Raw genomic sequence first — 17690 nt, forward strand, 5'->3', positions numbered from 1 at the left:
GGGGGGGGGGGGGGGGGGGGGGGGGGGGGGGGGGGGGGCTTCAGAGTTCCACTCACTCTGCTGCAGCCACTCCCAGTGCTGGTCCCACTTCTCTGTCATTGCCTCCTTCCGAGACACTAATTTGTCCAGCTGGGCCTGGATCTGCAGAGGAGGGGGGTGAGTTGGGAAGGAAGAGTCAGGGGAGGGAGCAAGGTCCCCAGAGACTCCCCATCTTCCCCATGTGTCCCAATCCCTGGTGAAATAGTGGGGGGTCCCCCTCGCCCCCCCGGCCCCTCCCCACCTCATCTGCCATAGGGCTCTTGCTAAGCAGCAGGGAACGGCCCAGCTCCAGGCAAGAGGCCAGCTCTGGGCCCCGGGCCTCAATTTCACTCTTCAGGCCTTGGTGATAGTTCATGAGCACCTCCACCGATGACACATCCCTGGGAGATGAGAAGGAGAGAGGGGTTCAGGAAAGTAAAGCCAGTTCCCACTTGATGTAAGGAAAGTACGCTGGTCATCAGAAATGTCCCATGGTAAAATGGGCTACTTCAGGAGATGGGAAGGAAGTTCCTATTGCTATGTGCTATTGGATGACTATCGGTCAGAGATGTCATCTAGGGAATTCCTAGTCAGGTTGGACTAGCTGGCAGCTGGGGCGTTGTCCAGCTCTGAGATTCTCTGCTTGATTGCGGAGGACAGGATGAAGGGTGGGCTGATGCCAGGCCTTCCCTCTGGCTGTTGAGTCCCTGCCTAGGTTTGGCCTCTGGTCAGCAGGGGCAGGGTGGGAGGGCCCCCACCTGGGTTTGTCAGTGGCCCCGATCTGGCCCACTATGCCTTCCATCCAGGTCAGCAGGTCTCGGGCCTGACTGTGGAAACGCAGGGCATCTGCCGTAGAGCTGACATGTAGCCTGGCATCCTCACAGGCCGCCAGCAGCTCCCGCCAGCCTTGCAGAACTTCCTGCTCACGTCCCGCGATGGCCTCCGCGTGCTCCCCCGCATACACGGTCCGCAGCTGAGCCGCCCCCTCCTGTAGCTGCCGTACCTGATGACAGAATGGAGGGGGAAGGTCCTGGGTGAGGACAGGGTCCCTACTGTGACAAAGCCCTGGGCTGGCTATCGAGCGCTGTACTCTGGGCCACTTCTGACCCTGGCTCCCCTGTCCTCTGTGTCCTCTCACATGGTACCCGGGGAAAGGGCAGTGCACTTGGCATCAGAAGAGACCTGGGTTCCAATATCACTTTTAATGCTTTACCAGCTACATGACCCTGGCCAAACGACCTAAAATCTCTGAGTCTTCATGTCCTCTTCTCTAAAACGAGGATAACATTGCTTACCTCATAACTTGAGAGGTTGTTGTGAGGATCAACAAATAACACATATATAGTGCTCCATAAATGACTTATTCTTATCATTCCTTAATCCTGGAATGTTTTCTCTCTATATTCCTTAGAACCCTTAACTGCAAATGCCTCCCATGAAGTTCTGGTGGGTAGAACATTAGAGCTGCAGTCACAAAGACCTGAGTTCAAATCTTGCCCGAGATACTTATTAGCTGTGTGACCCTGGGCAAGTCACTTAACCTACCTTTCCAGTCTTCTTACACCTTACTCCCTGACACATCCTCTTTGATACAGTGACACTTGCCTTGTGGCTGTTCAACAAGCCAGAGGCTTGCTCTCTCTCACCTCTGGGTATTTCCTTTGGCTGTCCCCAAGTCCTGGAACCCTCTCCCTTCTCCACTGACCTCCCTGGCTTCTTTTAAGTCACAACTAAAATCCCATCATTTGTTGGAAGCCTTCCCCAACCTCTCTTAATTCTAGTGCTTTCAAAGAAATAGAAATTGAGGGGATGCCCATTAACTGGGGAATGGATGAACAAGTTGTGGTATGTGATTGTAATGAATTATTACTGTGCTATAAGAAATGAGGAGCAGGTGAATTTCAGAAAAATCTGAAGGCTTATGTGAACTGATGCAAAGTGAAATAAGCAGAACCAGAACTCTGTACACAGTAACAGTAATATTGCTAACATTGATCAAGTTTGATGACTTAGCTATTCTCAGTGATACAATGATCCAAGACAATTCCAAAGGACCCATGATGGAAAATACTGTCTGCCTCCAGAGAAAGAACTGATGGAGTCTGAATGCAGATCGAAGCATACTATTTTTCACTTTCCACATTTTTTGGTGTATTTTTTCTCTTTGGGTTTGTGTCTTCTTTCACTACATGACTAATACAGTTATATATTTTGATTGAACATGTATAACCTGTATCAAATCGTTTACTGTCTCAGGGAGGTGAAGTAGGGGGAAAAAATTTGGAACTCACAATTAAAAAAATGAATGTTAAAATTGTCTTTACATGTAACTGGAGACAAAAATTTTTTTTTAAATTCTAGTGCCTTCCTTCTATTAATTATCTCCTACTTATCCTGTATATAATTTGCTTTGTATTGATTTGTTGGCATATTGTCTCTCCCATAAGACTGTAAGCTTTTTGAGGGCAAGGATTGTCTTTTTCCTCTTTTTGTATCTCCAAAACTTAGCACAGTGCCTAACATATAGTAGGCACTTAATAAATGCTTATTGGTTAACTTAACCTGCCTCAGTTTCTTCATCTGTAAAATGGCAATAATAACAGCCCCTGCCTCCTAGGGTTGTGTGAGGATTAAAGGAGATAATAGTTGTAAAGCCCTAAATCAGTGTTGGCTGTTATTACTATCATCATCATTATTACTAGTCTTCCTTGCTCGGTTCCAGGTTAATAACATGGTTTTCCCTTGGATGTTATGTAGCCCCTGGTCTGTCCCTCTCTTACATGTTCATTATAGCATTCTGAGTATTCCAGTGACCTCTGTCTGTGCCTCATCCCTTTGCCAGACTGGGATGTCCACAAGGTCACCTCCCCCGGGGGCCTGGCACTGTCCTCTGCACACTGGCAGAACTCAATGTCCTAGGACACAGATACAGACATATGCCTTCTTCTCCCCTTCTTTTGCCTGAAAAGAGACTGCTCTTCACAGGGAGCTACTCGGTAACTAGGGGAGACACTGATGTGGCAAAATCCCTAGCCATCTCTGAGCACGCTTCCCCGGGGAGGGAGGAGCTCAGTGGGTCCAAGTCAGCAGGCTTCCTGGGTGATCCCTACTCTGTAGCCTCAACTTGGCCACTAAAACCACCTCCCCTGGGCTGCCACCAACCGGAACAGGGGCTGCAGCTGTCAGTCCTGGCTTGGGAGGCTCTGAAGCTCTGGGTCCTGCCCTTGGCCCTGAGGCATTTCTGTCCAGGTCTGGGTTTGGGGCTCTCTGGGGCCTGTTTACCAGCCAACTGATCAGGCTGCCTGGTATCTTCTTATGGGACCACAGGAAGGAGAGCTGGGAGGGACCCTGGAGAATACCTAGCTTCACCTCCCTTATTTTATAAAGAAGAGCAGTGAGGTCAGAGAATGGAAATGATCTATACCCAGTCACACAGCCCGACAGCAAGGTTGGGATTTGAACTCAGGTCCCTCTTATTCAGTGCTTCTATAAAGATTTTAACAACTAAGCAAGGGGCAGCTCTGTGGTGCAGCAGACAGAGCTCTGGCTCTGGAGTCAGAAGGATCTGAATTCAAGTCCAGCCTCAGACACTTACTAGCTATGTGACCCTGGGCAAGTCACTCAACCCTGGTTACCTCAAACAACAAGAAGTCACATTTCTGCAGGAGGGATACTATCATTCCTATCTTACAGAAGAAGAAAGTGAGTCTCAGATAGGGAGAGTGACATGTCCAGCGTTATAGAGCTGAGATCATAGGATAGAGAGCTAATCCATGCTCCCCTCTACCCCCATTTTAAAGAGAAGGAGGTTTTGGGAAGTGACTTACCCAAGGTGACACAGCTAGGATGTCACTCAGCTGGGATCTGGATGCAAATCCTCCTTACTTGATATCATTGACACTAAGCCCATTTTTCTGGTACTTTGAGACCTAAAAAACCTCTCTGGCATGCTGACACTGGAAGGCAGGTAATGTGGGGACTATTATTCCCACTTCACAGAAGAAGAAGCTGAGCCTCCAACAGGGTTGTGCAGCTGAGCTGAGGAGCCTCACCTGGGACACGAGCAGCTGCAGGTCATGCTCGAAGGCCCTCAGCGCCCGCTGCATACTGCCCGCGTTGGACCTTGGCTCTGGTGGGGCCGTCAGGCGGGGCAGCCGCCTCCGCTTCTCCTCGATCTGGCTTTGCAGCTCCCGGGCATCGCTGAAGAACTTGTGCAGCTCACGAGAGGCGGCCAAGAGCTGGGCCCGCGTGCCCATGAGCTCCAGCAGCTCGGCCCAGGCCTCGTTGAGCCCATCCTTCCACTCGGCCATGGTGGCCGCGGCCGTGTGGCCACACTCGATCAGCTCGTCCACCATCTGGTTCACAGCGGCCAGCCTCTCCCGCCCGGCGTTACCTGTCTCACTGGCGAACTCTGTGAATTTTTCTTGCAGGACCTGAGTGGGATTAGACTGGGTCATCTCTAAGATCTTTTCCAGTTCTATGATCTCCTGCGCTCCCCCGTCCCCCAATGTCCAGGCAGAAGCAGAGGGCTCTCTGAGCCCTTCCTGACTCGATTTTCTTTGGGGGGGTGTTAGGCAATGGGGTTAAGTGACTTGCCCAGAGTCACACAGCTAGTAAGTGTCAAGTGTCTGAGGCCGGATTTGAACTCAGGGCCTCCTGACTCCAGGGCCAGTGCTCTATCCACTGTAACACCAAGCTGCCCTGCTGACTCAATTTCTATTCCTAGCCTGGGACCCTCTCAGGAGAACAATTCTTCCATAGCTGCTCTCTTTCAGGTGAGATGGAATGATTTGTTGAATGAACATTCAACATTCAGAACCCCTCTTGGCTCCCAAGGGACAAATCCTAGTGTCTTGGGTATTGGCCCAACTCTGGGTCCTGACTACCAAGCATCCACTACATTTTCCCCTTCCTGGTCTTAGACCCTTGGGGCCCTGCTCATCTCATCCTCTGCCTCTTCAAAGGTTGTGTTCAGACGCTCCACTCTTTCTCTCCAGCTTCCTCCTAGATCCCCGCCAGGCTGGCCATCCTGAGTCTGAACTCACCGTGACATGCTCGAAGTCCTGGCCCAGCTCCGGGGAGCCAGCCACCACCTCCTTCTCTGCAATCCAATGCTCCAGCTCATCCACCTGGCGGCTCAGCTGATACAGCCAGTACTGCTGTTCCAGGCGCGCCCGGCGTTCCTCTCCCAGTTCCTTCAGGGCCACGTAGAGGCGGTCCACCTGAGACTGTCGCCGGCTGATCTGCTCACTGGGGGACAAAAGGCACCAGGAATTAGAGCTCGGAGGGACCCCCAGAGGTCATCCAGGCCTGAGGAGGAAACCGAGGCCCAGAGAGGTCCCACAGATGTGGCTTAGGTGGAATTTGGATTCAGGTTTTCCTGACTCCAGGGTTTGTACCCTATTCACTGGACCATCCTGTCCTGGGCTTTGCCCAGGACGTGGGGCAGGGTCTTTGTCTCCTCCCTCATAATGGGGACCCCCCAGGCCTGGGCTATGTCTCCCCCTCCACATGCAAGCTCTCTGAGGGCTGGCCAGTGACCCTGCCCACCTGTCTGGGTGCCCCATCTCCAGCAGGGAACGGCACTGGCGAGAGAGCTGGGCGATGCTTTCCTCGTAGTTTTCAATGCTCTGTTCTAACAGCAAATGCTTCTTCAGGAGTTGAAGTGTGTTCTGCTCATCCTGTGGGCCCAGAGGGGACAATGAGGTGGGTGGGTGAGGACCAGACCACTGTCCTACTGGGACCTTCACAGGGATCAGGGAAGGGACCTTAGAGGCCCTCGTTTGACAGATGAGGAAACTGAGGCCCACAGAGATTCACAGAATCGGAGGTCTAGAGACAATCAAATCCAACCCCCCACTGGACAGAGAAGGAAGCCGAGAGTCAGAGGATAACGACCTTGTCCAGGGGCACGCAGCTAGGAAGTGTCAAAAGCCAGGTCTTCCTGACTCCAAGTGCTGCACTCTGACCACTGTACCATCCTGAGCTTTCTCCCCTCCTTTCTGAGGCTGTGAAAGGGGCCGTAATGGGGGGCCTCGCTGGGCTTCTCCAGGTCCCCACGAGTCCCTCCCCCGGGTCAACCCCAGGCGAACCTTGCCCGTCTCTTCGCTCATCAGCAGCAGCTCCTGCTCCCCCAGCCAGGCCTCCACCTCCGACATATCAAAGTAATACTGCTCCACCTGGAAGGCAGCGTCCAGCGTCTGCTGCCTCTGCTCAGCCTCCTCCTGCAGGGAGCTCCACAGCCCCCGCAGGCGTTCCAGGCCCTGGCTCACCACCTCAGCCTCTGGGCTACGCAGGGAGGCCAAGGCCCGGGCCCGTTCCAGCACCTCCTCCACCCGGCCTCGGTGTCCCTGGATGTCCCGACGGAGGCTCTGGCATGGGGAGAGAAGAGGGCCAAGTGAAAACCTGGCCTGGACTCAGCTCCTGGCCACAGACAGAGCTAGCTCAAGGTTGTCTAGCCTTTATAGATGAAGAAACTGAGACTCAGAAAGGGAATATATAGCATGAGAGGTTTTAAAAACAGAGAAGACCAGGGCAGCTAGCTGGTGCAGTGGATAGAGCACCAGCCCTGGAGTCAAGAGGACCTCAGTTCAAATTCAGCCTCGGTCACTTAACTAGCTGTGTGACCCCAGGCAAATCACTTCACCCTGATGGCTTCTTCCCCCAAGGCAGGAAAAAACAAAACAAAACAGGAAGAGACCTTAAAGATTATTATTAGGTTCAACTCTCTTTTACAGAGAGTGAAACTGAGGCCCAGAAAGGGGAACAGATTTTACCCAAGGTCACACAGCAAGTAAGAGATGGACTTTATACTCAAACCCAGGCCTTCTCACTTTAAATCCAGCCCACTCCAAAGGTCACCTCCTCCAAGAAGCCTTCCCCCTGGGATGTCATGCATCAGTGAGTTTTGTACCTGTCCAAAGCTCTTATGTCAAGAGACTTCATGTCTGTGAGCCTCAGTTTTCTCATCTGTAAAATGGGGAGGGTGGGGTAAAGTTCCTGCAATGATGACCTCCCACAACCGTTTTTGATGTGCCTTGCTTTCACAAAATGCTGCATAAAGCAAGGAATTGTTATCATCGCTGTTGTTGTTGAGAGCACACTTTGCAGCAGGGTTACGGTTAATTGCCAGGCTGGGCCAGGCTTGAGATGGTGGGCAGAGGTGTGGGCAGCTCCCAGAGAACTCCCCTGGTCCCTACAATCCCTCTGGGTCAATGCAGGGGGGCCCTGCCTGGAGCAAGGGAGAGGTGAGCCCCCACAGGGCATCCGAGCACTAGGACTGAAGGGCAGGGCCCCCTGGTCCTGTGCACTTCCAGAGCAGAAGAGTATAGATTTAGAACTGGGAGTCATCTGGTCTGACATTTTCATTTTACAAATGAGGAAACTGAGGCATAGGGAATTCCCATAGTCAAAGCTGGGACTGTAACAGCTCTTCTGGTTCCAAGTCCAGGACAAGAGACTTTCCCCTAAACCCTGCAGCCTCCTCTATTTTTTAAAAGGGGAAACTGAGGCACCAAGAGGTTAAGCAAATTGCCCAGGGTCGAAGCTGGGATTCTAACAGTTCTTCTGACTCTAAATCCAGGGCAGTAGTCTATGATATCTCCTCTTGTTTATAAATGGGGAAGTTGAAGTATGGCTAGAGGCTGCCCCATCAGGTAGGAGCACAGTTGTGTTCTTGTCCCATCAAGCCTCCCCTCACCTGTCCTATCCTCACAGAGGCATCAAACTCACAGCCAGTGGGCAGCATTACAACATTCCTGAGCGCAAATACATGTATTTGGGAAATATTTAACAAATTAAGTAAAAAGAAAATAGAACATAGATAACGTCGATATGTGGTTTTCTAAGTCGTTAGGGATCCTTGTGCACAGGTGGCTTCCATAACTATTTGAGTCCAAGCCCACGCCTGCCCTCCTCCGTCAATCATCACCCCACCCCAGAAGTTCCCTTAGTATTTCCTCCCCCTCTTCCACGACCCCTTTCCCACCTGGTTTTTCTTAATCAGCTGCTGCACAGATTGCAAGCTGTTCCCCTTATCCGTCTGAGTCGCCAAAGGCAATCGTTCCTGGACCCAGGCCTGGTACATGAGGAGGGATGCAGAGTAAGGAAGGCGGACAGCAGCCCACCTCCCTGCCAACCTCCACCCTCAAGGAATCTCCAAGCTGGAAGGGGCCTCACAAGTAAGCTAGTCCACCCAAGACCTTAGCCAACGGGTGATGACCCAGCCTCTGCTGGAAGACTTCCAGGGAGAGAGAGTCCACTACCTTCTGAGACAGCCCAATCCCACTTTGGGACGGGCTCTAACCACCAGGAAGTTCTTCCTTATCTCATCCTCGAATCTATATCTCTGCCCCGAGCTTCCAGCTCTATCCACTGGGGCCAAGTCAAGCCTGATGCTTCTTCATGATACAGCCCTTCAGAGATTTGATGACAGCCACCATGTCCACGTGCTTTCTAAAATGGCTTGCCCACAGTTGACCACGGAACTCTAGATGCGGTCTGATTGGGATGCTCTGCCTCTCTTAATGCAGCATGAAATAGTGCTGAGTTCCCTTTTGGCTTCTAGGTCACACTGTTGATTTACACTGAGCTTAGAGCCTATACTGCTCCCTATGACAATACCACAGCTTCCCTCCCTGGGGACCAACCCCCCTCCCCCCACCTCAGACCACTTACAATCTCATCCTCTAGGTCGTGAGCTACTTGATGCAGCTCCTTGGAGGCCAGCAGGAGGCGCCGCCGTTCCTTCAAGGGTTCGATGAGGCGCACGATGCGCGTGCCCACCGCCGTCTGCCGCTCCCCCACCAGCTCCTTGCTCGCAGGTTCCAGAGGTAGGGCTGCAGTCTGGGCTTGAAGCTCCCCCACTTCGCGGCACCACTCCTCTACCTGGGACTCCATAGTCTGTGGGCAGAGGCAGGGGAGAGAGGACAGACTCATCGTAGGGACCTAAGAGGCCATGGAGTCTGAGCCTTTCTTTTTAGGTGAGGCTTGAAGGCAGGACCTCTGCCGACCGAAGCCTATGCTCTTTCCACTAGTCCAAGCTGCCTCCTTCAGGACATACCCCTTTGCCCCCAGGACTCAGGCAGGTTCCGGGTCAGTCTATCATCTACCTGGAGGACAGGCAGAGATCACAGAGGAGGGGTTAGAGATTATCCAGTATGACACCCCGCCTTGTCCAGATGATGAAACTAAGGCTCAGAAAAATTAAGTACATTGTCCAAAGCCACCCAAGGAGTAAATATCAGAGCTGGCATTCAAACCCAGGCCCAAATCCAGCGTCCTGCCCCAGGCCACCAAACAAGGGCTGATTTTTGTTAATTCCTGCACTAGTAAATGCTTCTGTCACTCCCTCTGGCTTTCTACTCTCCTCCTGAGAGTCAGATTCTTTGGAATCAAGGCCAGCGATCCCTCAGGAGCTTCACACTTTCTCACTTCAGTGCCTTTGATCCCAACATTCAGTATTCCTGGACACCCTCCTCTTTGATCTTCAGCAACGCTGAGAACCCAAGTTAAACACCACCCCCTCCAGGAAGCCACGTGGGGCAGTGGGGTATAGTGGAGAGAGCATTAGACTTGTAGCAGGAAGATCTGGATTTGAATCCTGACAGCTGTGTGACTTTGAGCAAGTTCTTTCACTTCTCTGGGCCTCAGTTCCCCCCTCTGTAAAATGGCTGTAAGGTACTTGAAAGGATTGCCTTTTGCCTTTGCAACTCCTGTGCTTGGAACAGCTCCTGACACATAGTAGATGCTTAGTGAATGCTAGGTGACTGACTGAATGAAGAGGTTGGATTCAATGACTTCTAAGTCTGTCATCCTAATTATTAAAAGCCATAGTTCTCATTTCTAGAATCCCTTAAGGCTTACCAAGGTGTTGGGAAGGAAGGGAAGGAGAGGGTTTGTCCAGATCTGTGACTTCATCAATGCTTGGAATGCCTGGGTATGGAAACTCCCACACCCCTGTGGGAGGGCACACTTAGAGGTTAAGTGACTTGCCCAGGATCTCACAGCCAAGACCTGTCAGAGGCAGGGCAAGAACCTGGGTCTCTGTGACTCCAAGGCCTCTATTCTATCCACTCTTCTCTATCTATATGTATATCCACTGTTCCATGCAACAATCCTATTTTATAGACAAAGAAACTGAGGCTCAATAAGACTTATGAAATTTAGAAAGCATCAGTGCTGGGACTAAGCCTCAGGCCACTGGTTCTCATGCCAGTATACTTTCCCCAGCTCTTCGCTGCCATTTTAGAGAAGGAAATGGAAGCTCAGAGAGGAAAGTGATTGCCCAGGGTTTGTAGTTTTTAGTCACGTTCCTGACTCTTCATGACCCCATTTGGGGTTTTCTTGGCAAAGACGCTGGAGCCTCATTTCCTTCTCCAGCTCATTTGACAGATGAGGAAACTGAGGCAAACGGTGATGTGACTTGCCCAGGATCACACAGCTGGGAAGTGTCTGAGGCCAGATTTGAACTCAGGAAGATGTCTTCCCGACTCCAGGTCCAGCGCTCTGTGCACTATGGCGCCACCTAGCTGCCCTGCCCAAGGTCACGAAGATCTTTTCAATGGCAGAGTCAAGGCTAATCTCCCCCAGCTGCTAGTGCCTTAATCCCTGAAATTACCTCATTTTTCTCTAAAGGTATTCAGTATCTACATATATATGTGTACACTTTGTCCGTCTGCCCCCCCCCCCACCATTAGGATAGAAGCTCCTTGAGGGCAGGGCATGTTTTATTTCTATCTCTATCCCCAGGACCTAGCACATAGTAGGTCCTTAAGGAATGTGTATTGATTTGGTGTTTTCCCTTTATCTCACCCCCACTACTACTGGGGGTAAGGTGGGAGGACTGCCACACCAGGTCCCCTTTCTTCTCTGACAGCCCTCGCAATCTCATGGCAGGCACTTTTTTTTTCTTCCTCAGAGAGGCTGTGGACTAAGGGCCGGGGAAGAGGAGAGACAGAAGGAAGGTGTGTTAAGTGAGGCCCGAGCAGCGGGAGCCAAGAGGAAACGTCAGTCTCTTGGAAAGATGGAAATGGAAAGAACAGAGACAGAAAGAGAGGGAGACAGCCGATGCAGCCAAGCTGAGGATGTGGGGGGCGGGGGATGGGAGAAGAGAGAGGATATATACAGAGCTAAATTACTGGCCACCGAGACCCCTAATGGGGATGGTGGTGGGGATTGGGGTGGGGGTGGAGGTGGAAGGATTCAGACCAGGAAAGAATTCCTCCCAGCTGCAGATTCTCCAAGGCATTTTCCATTGTCTCTGCCTTTCGTCTCCCCCCCCCCCCCCCACTTCCTACTAGCCTCCTCCAAAGCAGGAAAACAGGCCACCTCCCCCGCAGCAGCAGCAGCAGCCAGACCAGCTGGCTGGGTCCTGTAGGGGAGGCAGAAGACCTGGATTCTGGGCCTGCCTCCACCATATGGCTTCCTCACTCCCCATTACCTCCGGGAAGGGGCCACTGGTGATGATGAGGGGTAGGAACAGCTGAGGCCCCTGGGGGCCTGGTCCTCTCAGGCTGCTGCTGCTGCCCTGTGCCTCACTTCCCCTCTCAATGTTCCTGGGTCTTAGGATGCTGGTCACAGAGAGGAGAAAAAAGCAGGTGCCCTGACCAGAGGAGGGCCAGAGAGAAGAAGTAATGGCAGGCAGCCAGTGGCATGGCAGACAGAGCCCTGAGCCTGGAATCAGGAAGACCTGAATTCAGATCTGACCTCAGCCACTTACTAGCTGTGTGACCTTAGGCAAGTCACTGAACCTCTGTTTGCCTCAGTTTTGTCATTTGCAAAATCAGGATAATGATAGCACCCACCTCCCAGGGTTGTTGTGAGGATCAAATGAAATTAAAAGCACTGAGCAGCAGCTGGCACATAGTAGGCACTTTATAAATGCTTATTCCCTTCCCTTTTCCTCTACCTCCAAATACAGGGTTCTTTCTTCACACTGCTTGTTTTACTGAGCAGGTGTTTGTTAAATGAATGAATGACAACAGAGATCAGACCAAAAGATGCAGAGACAAAGTATATGCCTGAGAGAGAAGCAGATAAGCATCAAAAGACAGTCCTGTCACATTTTACAGATGAGGAAACTGAGGCACAGGGAGACTAGGTGGCAGAATGGTAAAATCTAGATCTGGAAGGGATCTCAGAGGCCTAGTCCTGGGTACCTCATTTTTCAGATGGATGGCATCACAGAGACAAAGACACACTGGCAAAGCAGCAGAGACATTGACATCCACAATGGCACACAGAAAGAGGGACGGAGAGAGAAAGGCTGCATCAGAAACGCAGAGAGACCATACAGAGAGAGGCAGAGACGCCAGGCCAGAGAGACAAAGGAGGTAGAGTCACACAGCAAACCCAGAGGCAAGAGAAACTGGCTGAGCTCCATACAGCCTTGCACAGAGACAGGAGAAAAGAGTAAGACAGACACAAAAAGCCACCTGCAGCTGGACACAATGACATCAACAGGGAGACCAGAGGCAGCACAGCTACTCAAGCTGAGACTGGGCCAGTGAATGAGGCTGGGGGGCAACACAAACACGTAAGAGCTAAGAAAGGGAAGACAGTCCAAGCAGACAAGCCAGCAGGCACCTGGGCCTCAGGGACCAAGAGTGGTTGTAGGACATGCTTCTCCCACCCTGAGGTCCCCTCAGCTGCCTGGGTTCACTCAAGGACTAAGCCCGGTGACTCAGCTTTCTGGAAAGGTCCTCAGAAATAGCCTCACCCAGAGCTGGCCCGGAGCTGGAGCTGGGGGGCCAAGCCAGGGGTACCTTACTGCGGGTAGCTGAGGTGGGGCGCTGGCTCTCAGACTGGCTGGTATGCCAGTTAGCGCTGCTGGGGGTGGTAGACCAGCAGGCTCCAGGCTTGCCTAGAGACTACAGACTCTTTGTGGTGAGCTGGGGCCTGTCTGGAGACAAGAGGAGGTGCCTAGAAGGTACCACCCATCTGTCCCAAAGGTCTCTTGACAGCTAAAGAAATGTTCTTTGGTACCCTGCAGTCCTGGATCCCTGCTCCTCAACAGCCACAGAATTAGAGGGCAAGCAGGAAGGAGGCTCTCTCTCTCATCTGGGCTCCCTGGGCTAGGTGGGAGACTGTACTCTATTCTAGAAGAGGAGTCACACAGCGCAGGGGTGAGGAGAGGAGTTGGGATTGCTGGAGCCAGAGTAGGTATGGAAAAGATTTGTAGGTAGATTGAAAGGTGCCACATACACGTTAGTCTTGGGGAGAAGAGAATCATCCCCTTTTCCTTTCCCCCTAACAAGATGGAACATAGTTCTAAAGTGCTCAGTCTCTCTCCTCCTAAACACCCAGACACTTCACTCTCACTCGTTCCAGGATTCTGCCTCAAAGACAACATCCTCTCAGAAGCCTAAGCTGACCACCCTTATGGTCAGTACCTTAATTCCTCTTAATTCCTCCAGCCCTTGACTTCTGTCTCATGCAGAAAGCAGTTAACACACAGGGCCTGAATTAACTCCTCATATTTCTTTCCTCCCTTAGACTAGAAGTGTTTTGAGGGCAGAAATTTCAACTTATCCATTTGTCTCTCCCTTGCAGCCCTGAATGAAAAAGAGGTCTGAAATAATCACTGAAATGAATACATGCCGATGAATTTCCCAGAATGGGGAGGGATATAATGTTACTCTGTAATCTGGGAAACCCATGACCCCTACTGGAAACAGAGACAGAGACAGCCCAAGAAGAAAAAAATGGACATAATATCATACAGAGAGAAGCAGACAGGCAAGAAAAGAGGGACACAGTATCATAGAGAGAGAGACAGCCACTGAAGCCAAGAAACAAGAAAGAAGAAAAGATGGACACAGTGTCATAAGAATAGAGGCAGAAAGGGAGATACTTCTCCGCGGTTAACCACTGCTACTAAGTATTCTTTCTCTCCTCTGGGATGTTGTGACACTCCTCTCTCCTGGTTCTTCTTCCTGTGTAACTGATCTTTCTTAATCTCCTGTGATGGATCATTAAGCAGATTGTGCCCCCGTCTGTGGGTGTCCCCCACAGCCCTTTCCTGGACTCTCTTCTTTTCTCTCTCCCCTCACCAGCTCCCATGGGTTTAATGATCATCCCCATGTAGATTTCTCCCACATCTATATATCTAGCCCTAGACTCTCTTCTGATCTTCAGCCTGGCATCAGCAACTAACTGCCTGTTGGACGTTTCAAACTAGATATCAGTCAACTTGTCCAAAACAGAATTCTGTGTCTTTCCCCTTAAATCCTTCCCTCTTCTGAAATTTCCTACTGTAGAGGTGGCCTCCATCCAACCCCGCAGTCACTCAGGTTCACAACCTTGGCTTCCTTCTCAACTCTTCCCTATTTCTCACCCCACACATCCAATCTGCTGCCAACATCTTAACAGCACCTTACATCTGTTCCCAAATCCATCCACACAACCAACACCCTAATTTAGGTTTTCATCTCTTCTGGCCTCAACAATTACACTAACCCCTTAAATTATCCTCTCTGCTTCAAGTAGTTGTATGACCCTGCACAAGTCACAAGTCTCACAGCATCTCTCTCAGCCTCAGTTTCTGCATCTGTAAAATAGGCATAATGATAGGACCAACCTCACAAGGTTATTATGAAGACCATATGAGATAATACATATAAAGTACTTTGCTAACTTTAAAGCCACCCTCCACACAACTGCCAAAGACATTTTCCCAAAGCACAGATCTGACCACATTAGGCCCCTTCTCAATAAATTCCAATGGCTCCCTATTGCCTTCAGAATAAAATAAAATGCCAGTGTTTGGCATTTAAAACTCAAATCTCAATTGTCCTACTTTTCTAGCCTTATTACACACTTTCTTTCCTTCACATACTCTATGTTTTGGTTGGGTATTTTTTTTTAACATACTCTATGGTTGAATCAAAATGGCCTTCTTGGGCTTTTGTACACGCTGTCTCTCATTCCTGGAATGCCCCCACCCCCTTATCTGTGCTTCTCAGAATCCTTCCTTTTCTTAAGAGACTCAGATCAAGCACCACTGACTTCATGGAATCTTTTCTGATCTCACCAACTGCTCATGGCCTCTCCTCACCCATCACCTTATGTCTTTTTTGTCAATTTTCTATAGATTGACCTGCTGGCTCCTCCCAATAGAACATAATAAGCTCCTTAAGGGCTTCACTTTTGTCTTCATGTCCCTTCTGCTTAGCACAGAGTCTGGTCTGTAACAGGTGCTTAATAAATGCTTGTTGACTGATTGATTCTGAGACAGGCAGATATGAAGAGTGGGACACCATGGAGACAAAGATGAGCTATGAAGAGACAGACACAGCATCATAAAGTCACGACTCACTGAAAGTCACTATGTCTGTTTTAGCCTCAGCCTCTAGATGAAGGGGGCAAGGTATCACTCGCCATTCTCTGTCTCTGTCTCTGTAGTACTCGATATATGTGTCCCTCCCTGTCTCCCTCTTTCTCTGTCCCTGCAACAACACATGAGTGAGAATTTCATTCTCTTTCTCCCTTCTGTGGACATTGGTTTCCCATATATTCCACTTGATGACACTCTCTCTCTCTCTCTCTCTCTCTCTCTCTCCCCCTCTCTCTTTTTCCTTCTCTCTCTCTCTCTCTCACACACATATTAGTGTATATACATATACGTATATGTACACACATATGTACACATTGACATTTGACATTGCTGACCATCTTTCTCTCTCTCTCTCTCTCTTTCTCCTGCCTGGGATTTTGTGATATTCCTCTCTCTTGGTTCTACCATCTGTCTGGCTAATCCTTTTCCATCTTGATTGATTCTTATCGATACCATGAACCTAACTGTGGGTATCCCCCAAGATTCTGCAGCCTTTTCTCTATATATACTCTCACGTGGTGAATTATCAGATCCCACAGCTTTAACAATCATCTTCTCTATGTAAATGACTCCCAGATTGATCAATATTACATACAGAATACATACACATATAGGAGTGTATATATGTGTGTATCTCTCTCTCCCCCTCTCTTTCTCTCTCTCTCCCCCCGCCCCGTCTCTCTAACATGTAGGTTTATATGTTATCTCACCTGACTAGCATGCCAAGCCCCCTGAGGACAGGGACTATTTCGTATTCATCTCTGTATCCCCAGTATTTGGCACACTACCTGGCACACAGTAGGTGCTTAATAAATGGTGAATGAATGAATAGAATGTCAAAGTCCCGCAGTCTCATCTGCTGCTCTCTTCCCCTCTGAATCCCTGTCCTTCTGGGAAGCCTCTACTCTCTTCCACAATCCCCACACCTTTTTGCTGGCCTGACCTGTCCTGATACCCCAGCGTGTGGAAGAGAACAACTGGCAATGACTTCCCAATCCGGATCACAGGACACGAGCCCTGGTCCTCTCTCTAATAGGCCTATGCCCTGGTTTCTTCCAGGCAAAGGAGAGGGGCAGAGAGGCTGCATTTGTCCCATCGTGCGTTTTTTTTAAGTTAGCTAGAATAGTACATTGGATTTAAAGTGAAGAAGACCTGAGTGGAGTCCTGCCTCAAACACTTGTGAACTGTGTGACCCTGAACAAGTCTCTCTCAGCCTCAGCTTCTGCATCTGTAAAATAGGATCAAATGAGATAATGGGATCAAATGAGATAATGCATATAAGGTGCTTTGCCAACTTTCCCCCCCTCCCTTTTTTTTTTAGGCAACTGGGGCTAAGTGACTTGCCCAGGGTCACACAGCTAGTAAGTGTCAAGTGTTTGGTCTGAGGCCGGATTTGAACTCAGGTCCTCCTGAGTTCAGGGCTGGTGCTCTATCCACTGTGCCACCTAGCTACCTCTAAACATTTACTTTTATTTTTTATTTTTTAGGCAATTGGGGTTAAGTGACTTGCCCAGGGTCACATAGCTAGTAAGTGTCAAGTGTCAAAGGCCAGATTTGAACTCAGGTTCTCCTGACTCCAGGGCTGGTGCTCTATCCACTGCACCACCTAGCTGCCCCCTTTGCTGACTTTAAAATGCCAGATAAAGTGCTAGCTATTATTATTAAAAAGAAATATTACTGATAGCTTTGATTTTATATCTCCTATATTTCCCAATGTATCCTTTCCCTCTCCCCTTACCACAGAGCCATCCCTTAATTAAAGAAGGAAATGTGATCAAGAGGAAAAAAACTTCAGCAAAACTAAAGCACATGTCAGAAAAATATGATGTCATGTTAAATGTTTCATACCCATGGTTCTCCACTTCTTCAAAGAAATGGGAGCTGTTCCCACCACTTACAAAGAAATCCCCCCAAACTAAGAACAGTCACCTTCCACCACCCCTGGTCATCCATTCCAATCCCCCTAGCTCAGGCAGCCTGGCCCAGCCTACCTGCAGTCTTTTCAGCTGGCTGGTGACAGTAGCCAGGTCTCCCCCAGGGTCCACTCCCTGCAGCTGGCTCTCCATGTGCATGAGCCTCTTGTCCAGTTCAGCAAAGCTCTGTACCAGCTGGTCTGCCTGGCTGGCCTCAAAGAGCTGCCGAGCCTTGGCCTGGGTGGTGCTCTCCAGCTCAGCCCAGCACTGCCGAATCTCCCCCAGTTTCTTTTGGACAGAGCTTGCCAATTCAGGCTTCTCCTGCATCAGCTGCTGGCCCTCCTGCCACAGAAAACAGGCAGGGGTGAGGAAAAGGGGGGAAGGGGGTGGGGAAGGACAGGAATCAAGGCCAGAGCCATGCGCGC

The 17690-nt window shown here is 50.2% G+C and overlaps 1 protein-coding gene across 1 annotated transcript in view; it reads right to left on the bottom strand.

Moving 5' to 3' along the window:
* Positions 1–17690, bottom strand: part of SPTBN4 (spectrin beta, non-erythrocytic 4) — a 48625-nt gene that overhangs the window by 7417 nt on the left and 23518 nt on the right. Inside the window, exons 19-28 of the mRNA XM_027855339.1 lie at positions 17344–17607; positions 8695–8919; positions 8006–8095; positions 6111–6389; positions 5569–5699; positions 5064–5268; positions 4071–4451; positions 777–1021; positions 281–419; positions 57–141 (exon numbers count right to left, since the gene is read on the bottom strand). Of these exons, the coding sequence (XP_027711140.1) occupies positions 57–141; positions 281–419; positions 777–1021; positions 4071–4451; positions 5064–5268; positions 5569–5699; positions 6111–6389; positions 8006–8095; positions 8695–8919; positions 17344–17607 (2044 nt within the window). The remainder of the gene's footprint in view (positions 1–56; positions 142–280; positions 420–776; positions 1022–4070; positions 4452–5063; positions 5269–5568; positions 5700–6110; positions 6390–8005; positions 8096–8694; positions 8920–17343; positions 17608–17690) is intronic.

Source organism: Vombatus ursinus, unplaced genomic scaffold (genome assembly GCF_900497805.2).
Source record: "Vombatus ursinus unplaced genomic scaffold, bare-nosed wombat genome assembly UNPS02010822.1, whole genome shotgun sequence".
Lineage (NCBI taxonomy): Eukaryota > Metazoa > Chordata > Mammalia > Diprotodontia > Vombatidae > Vombatus > Vombatus ursinus.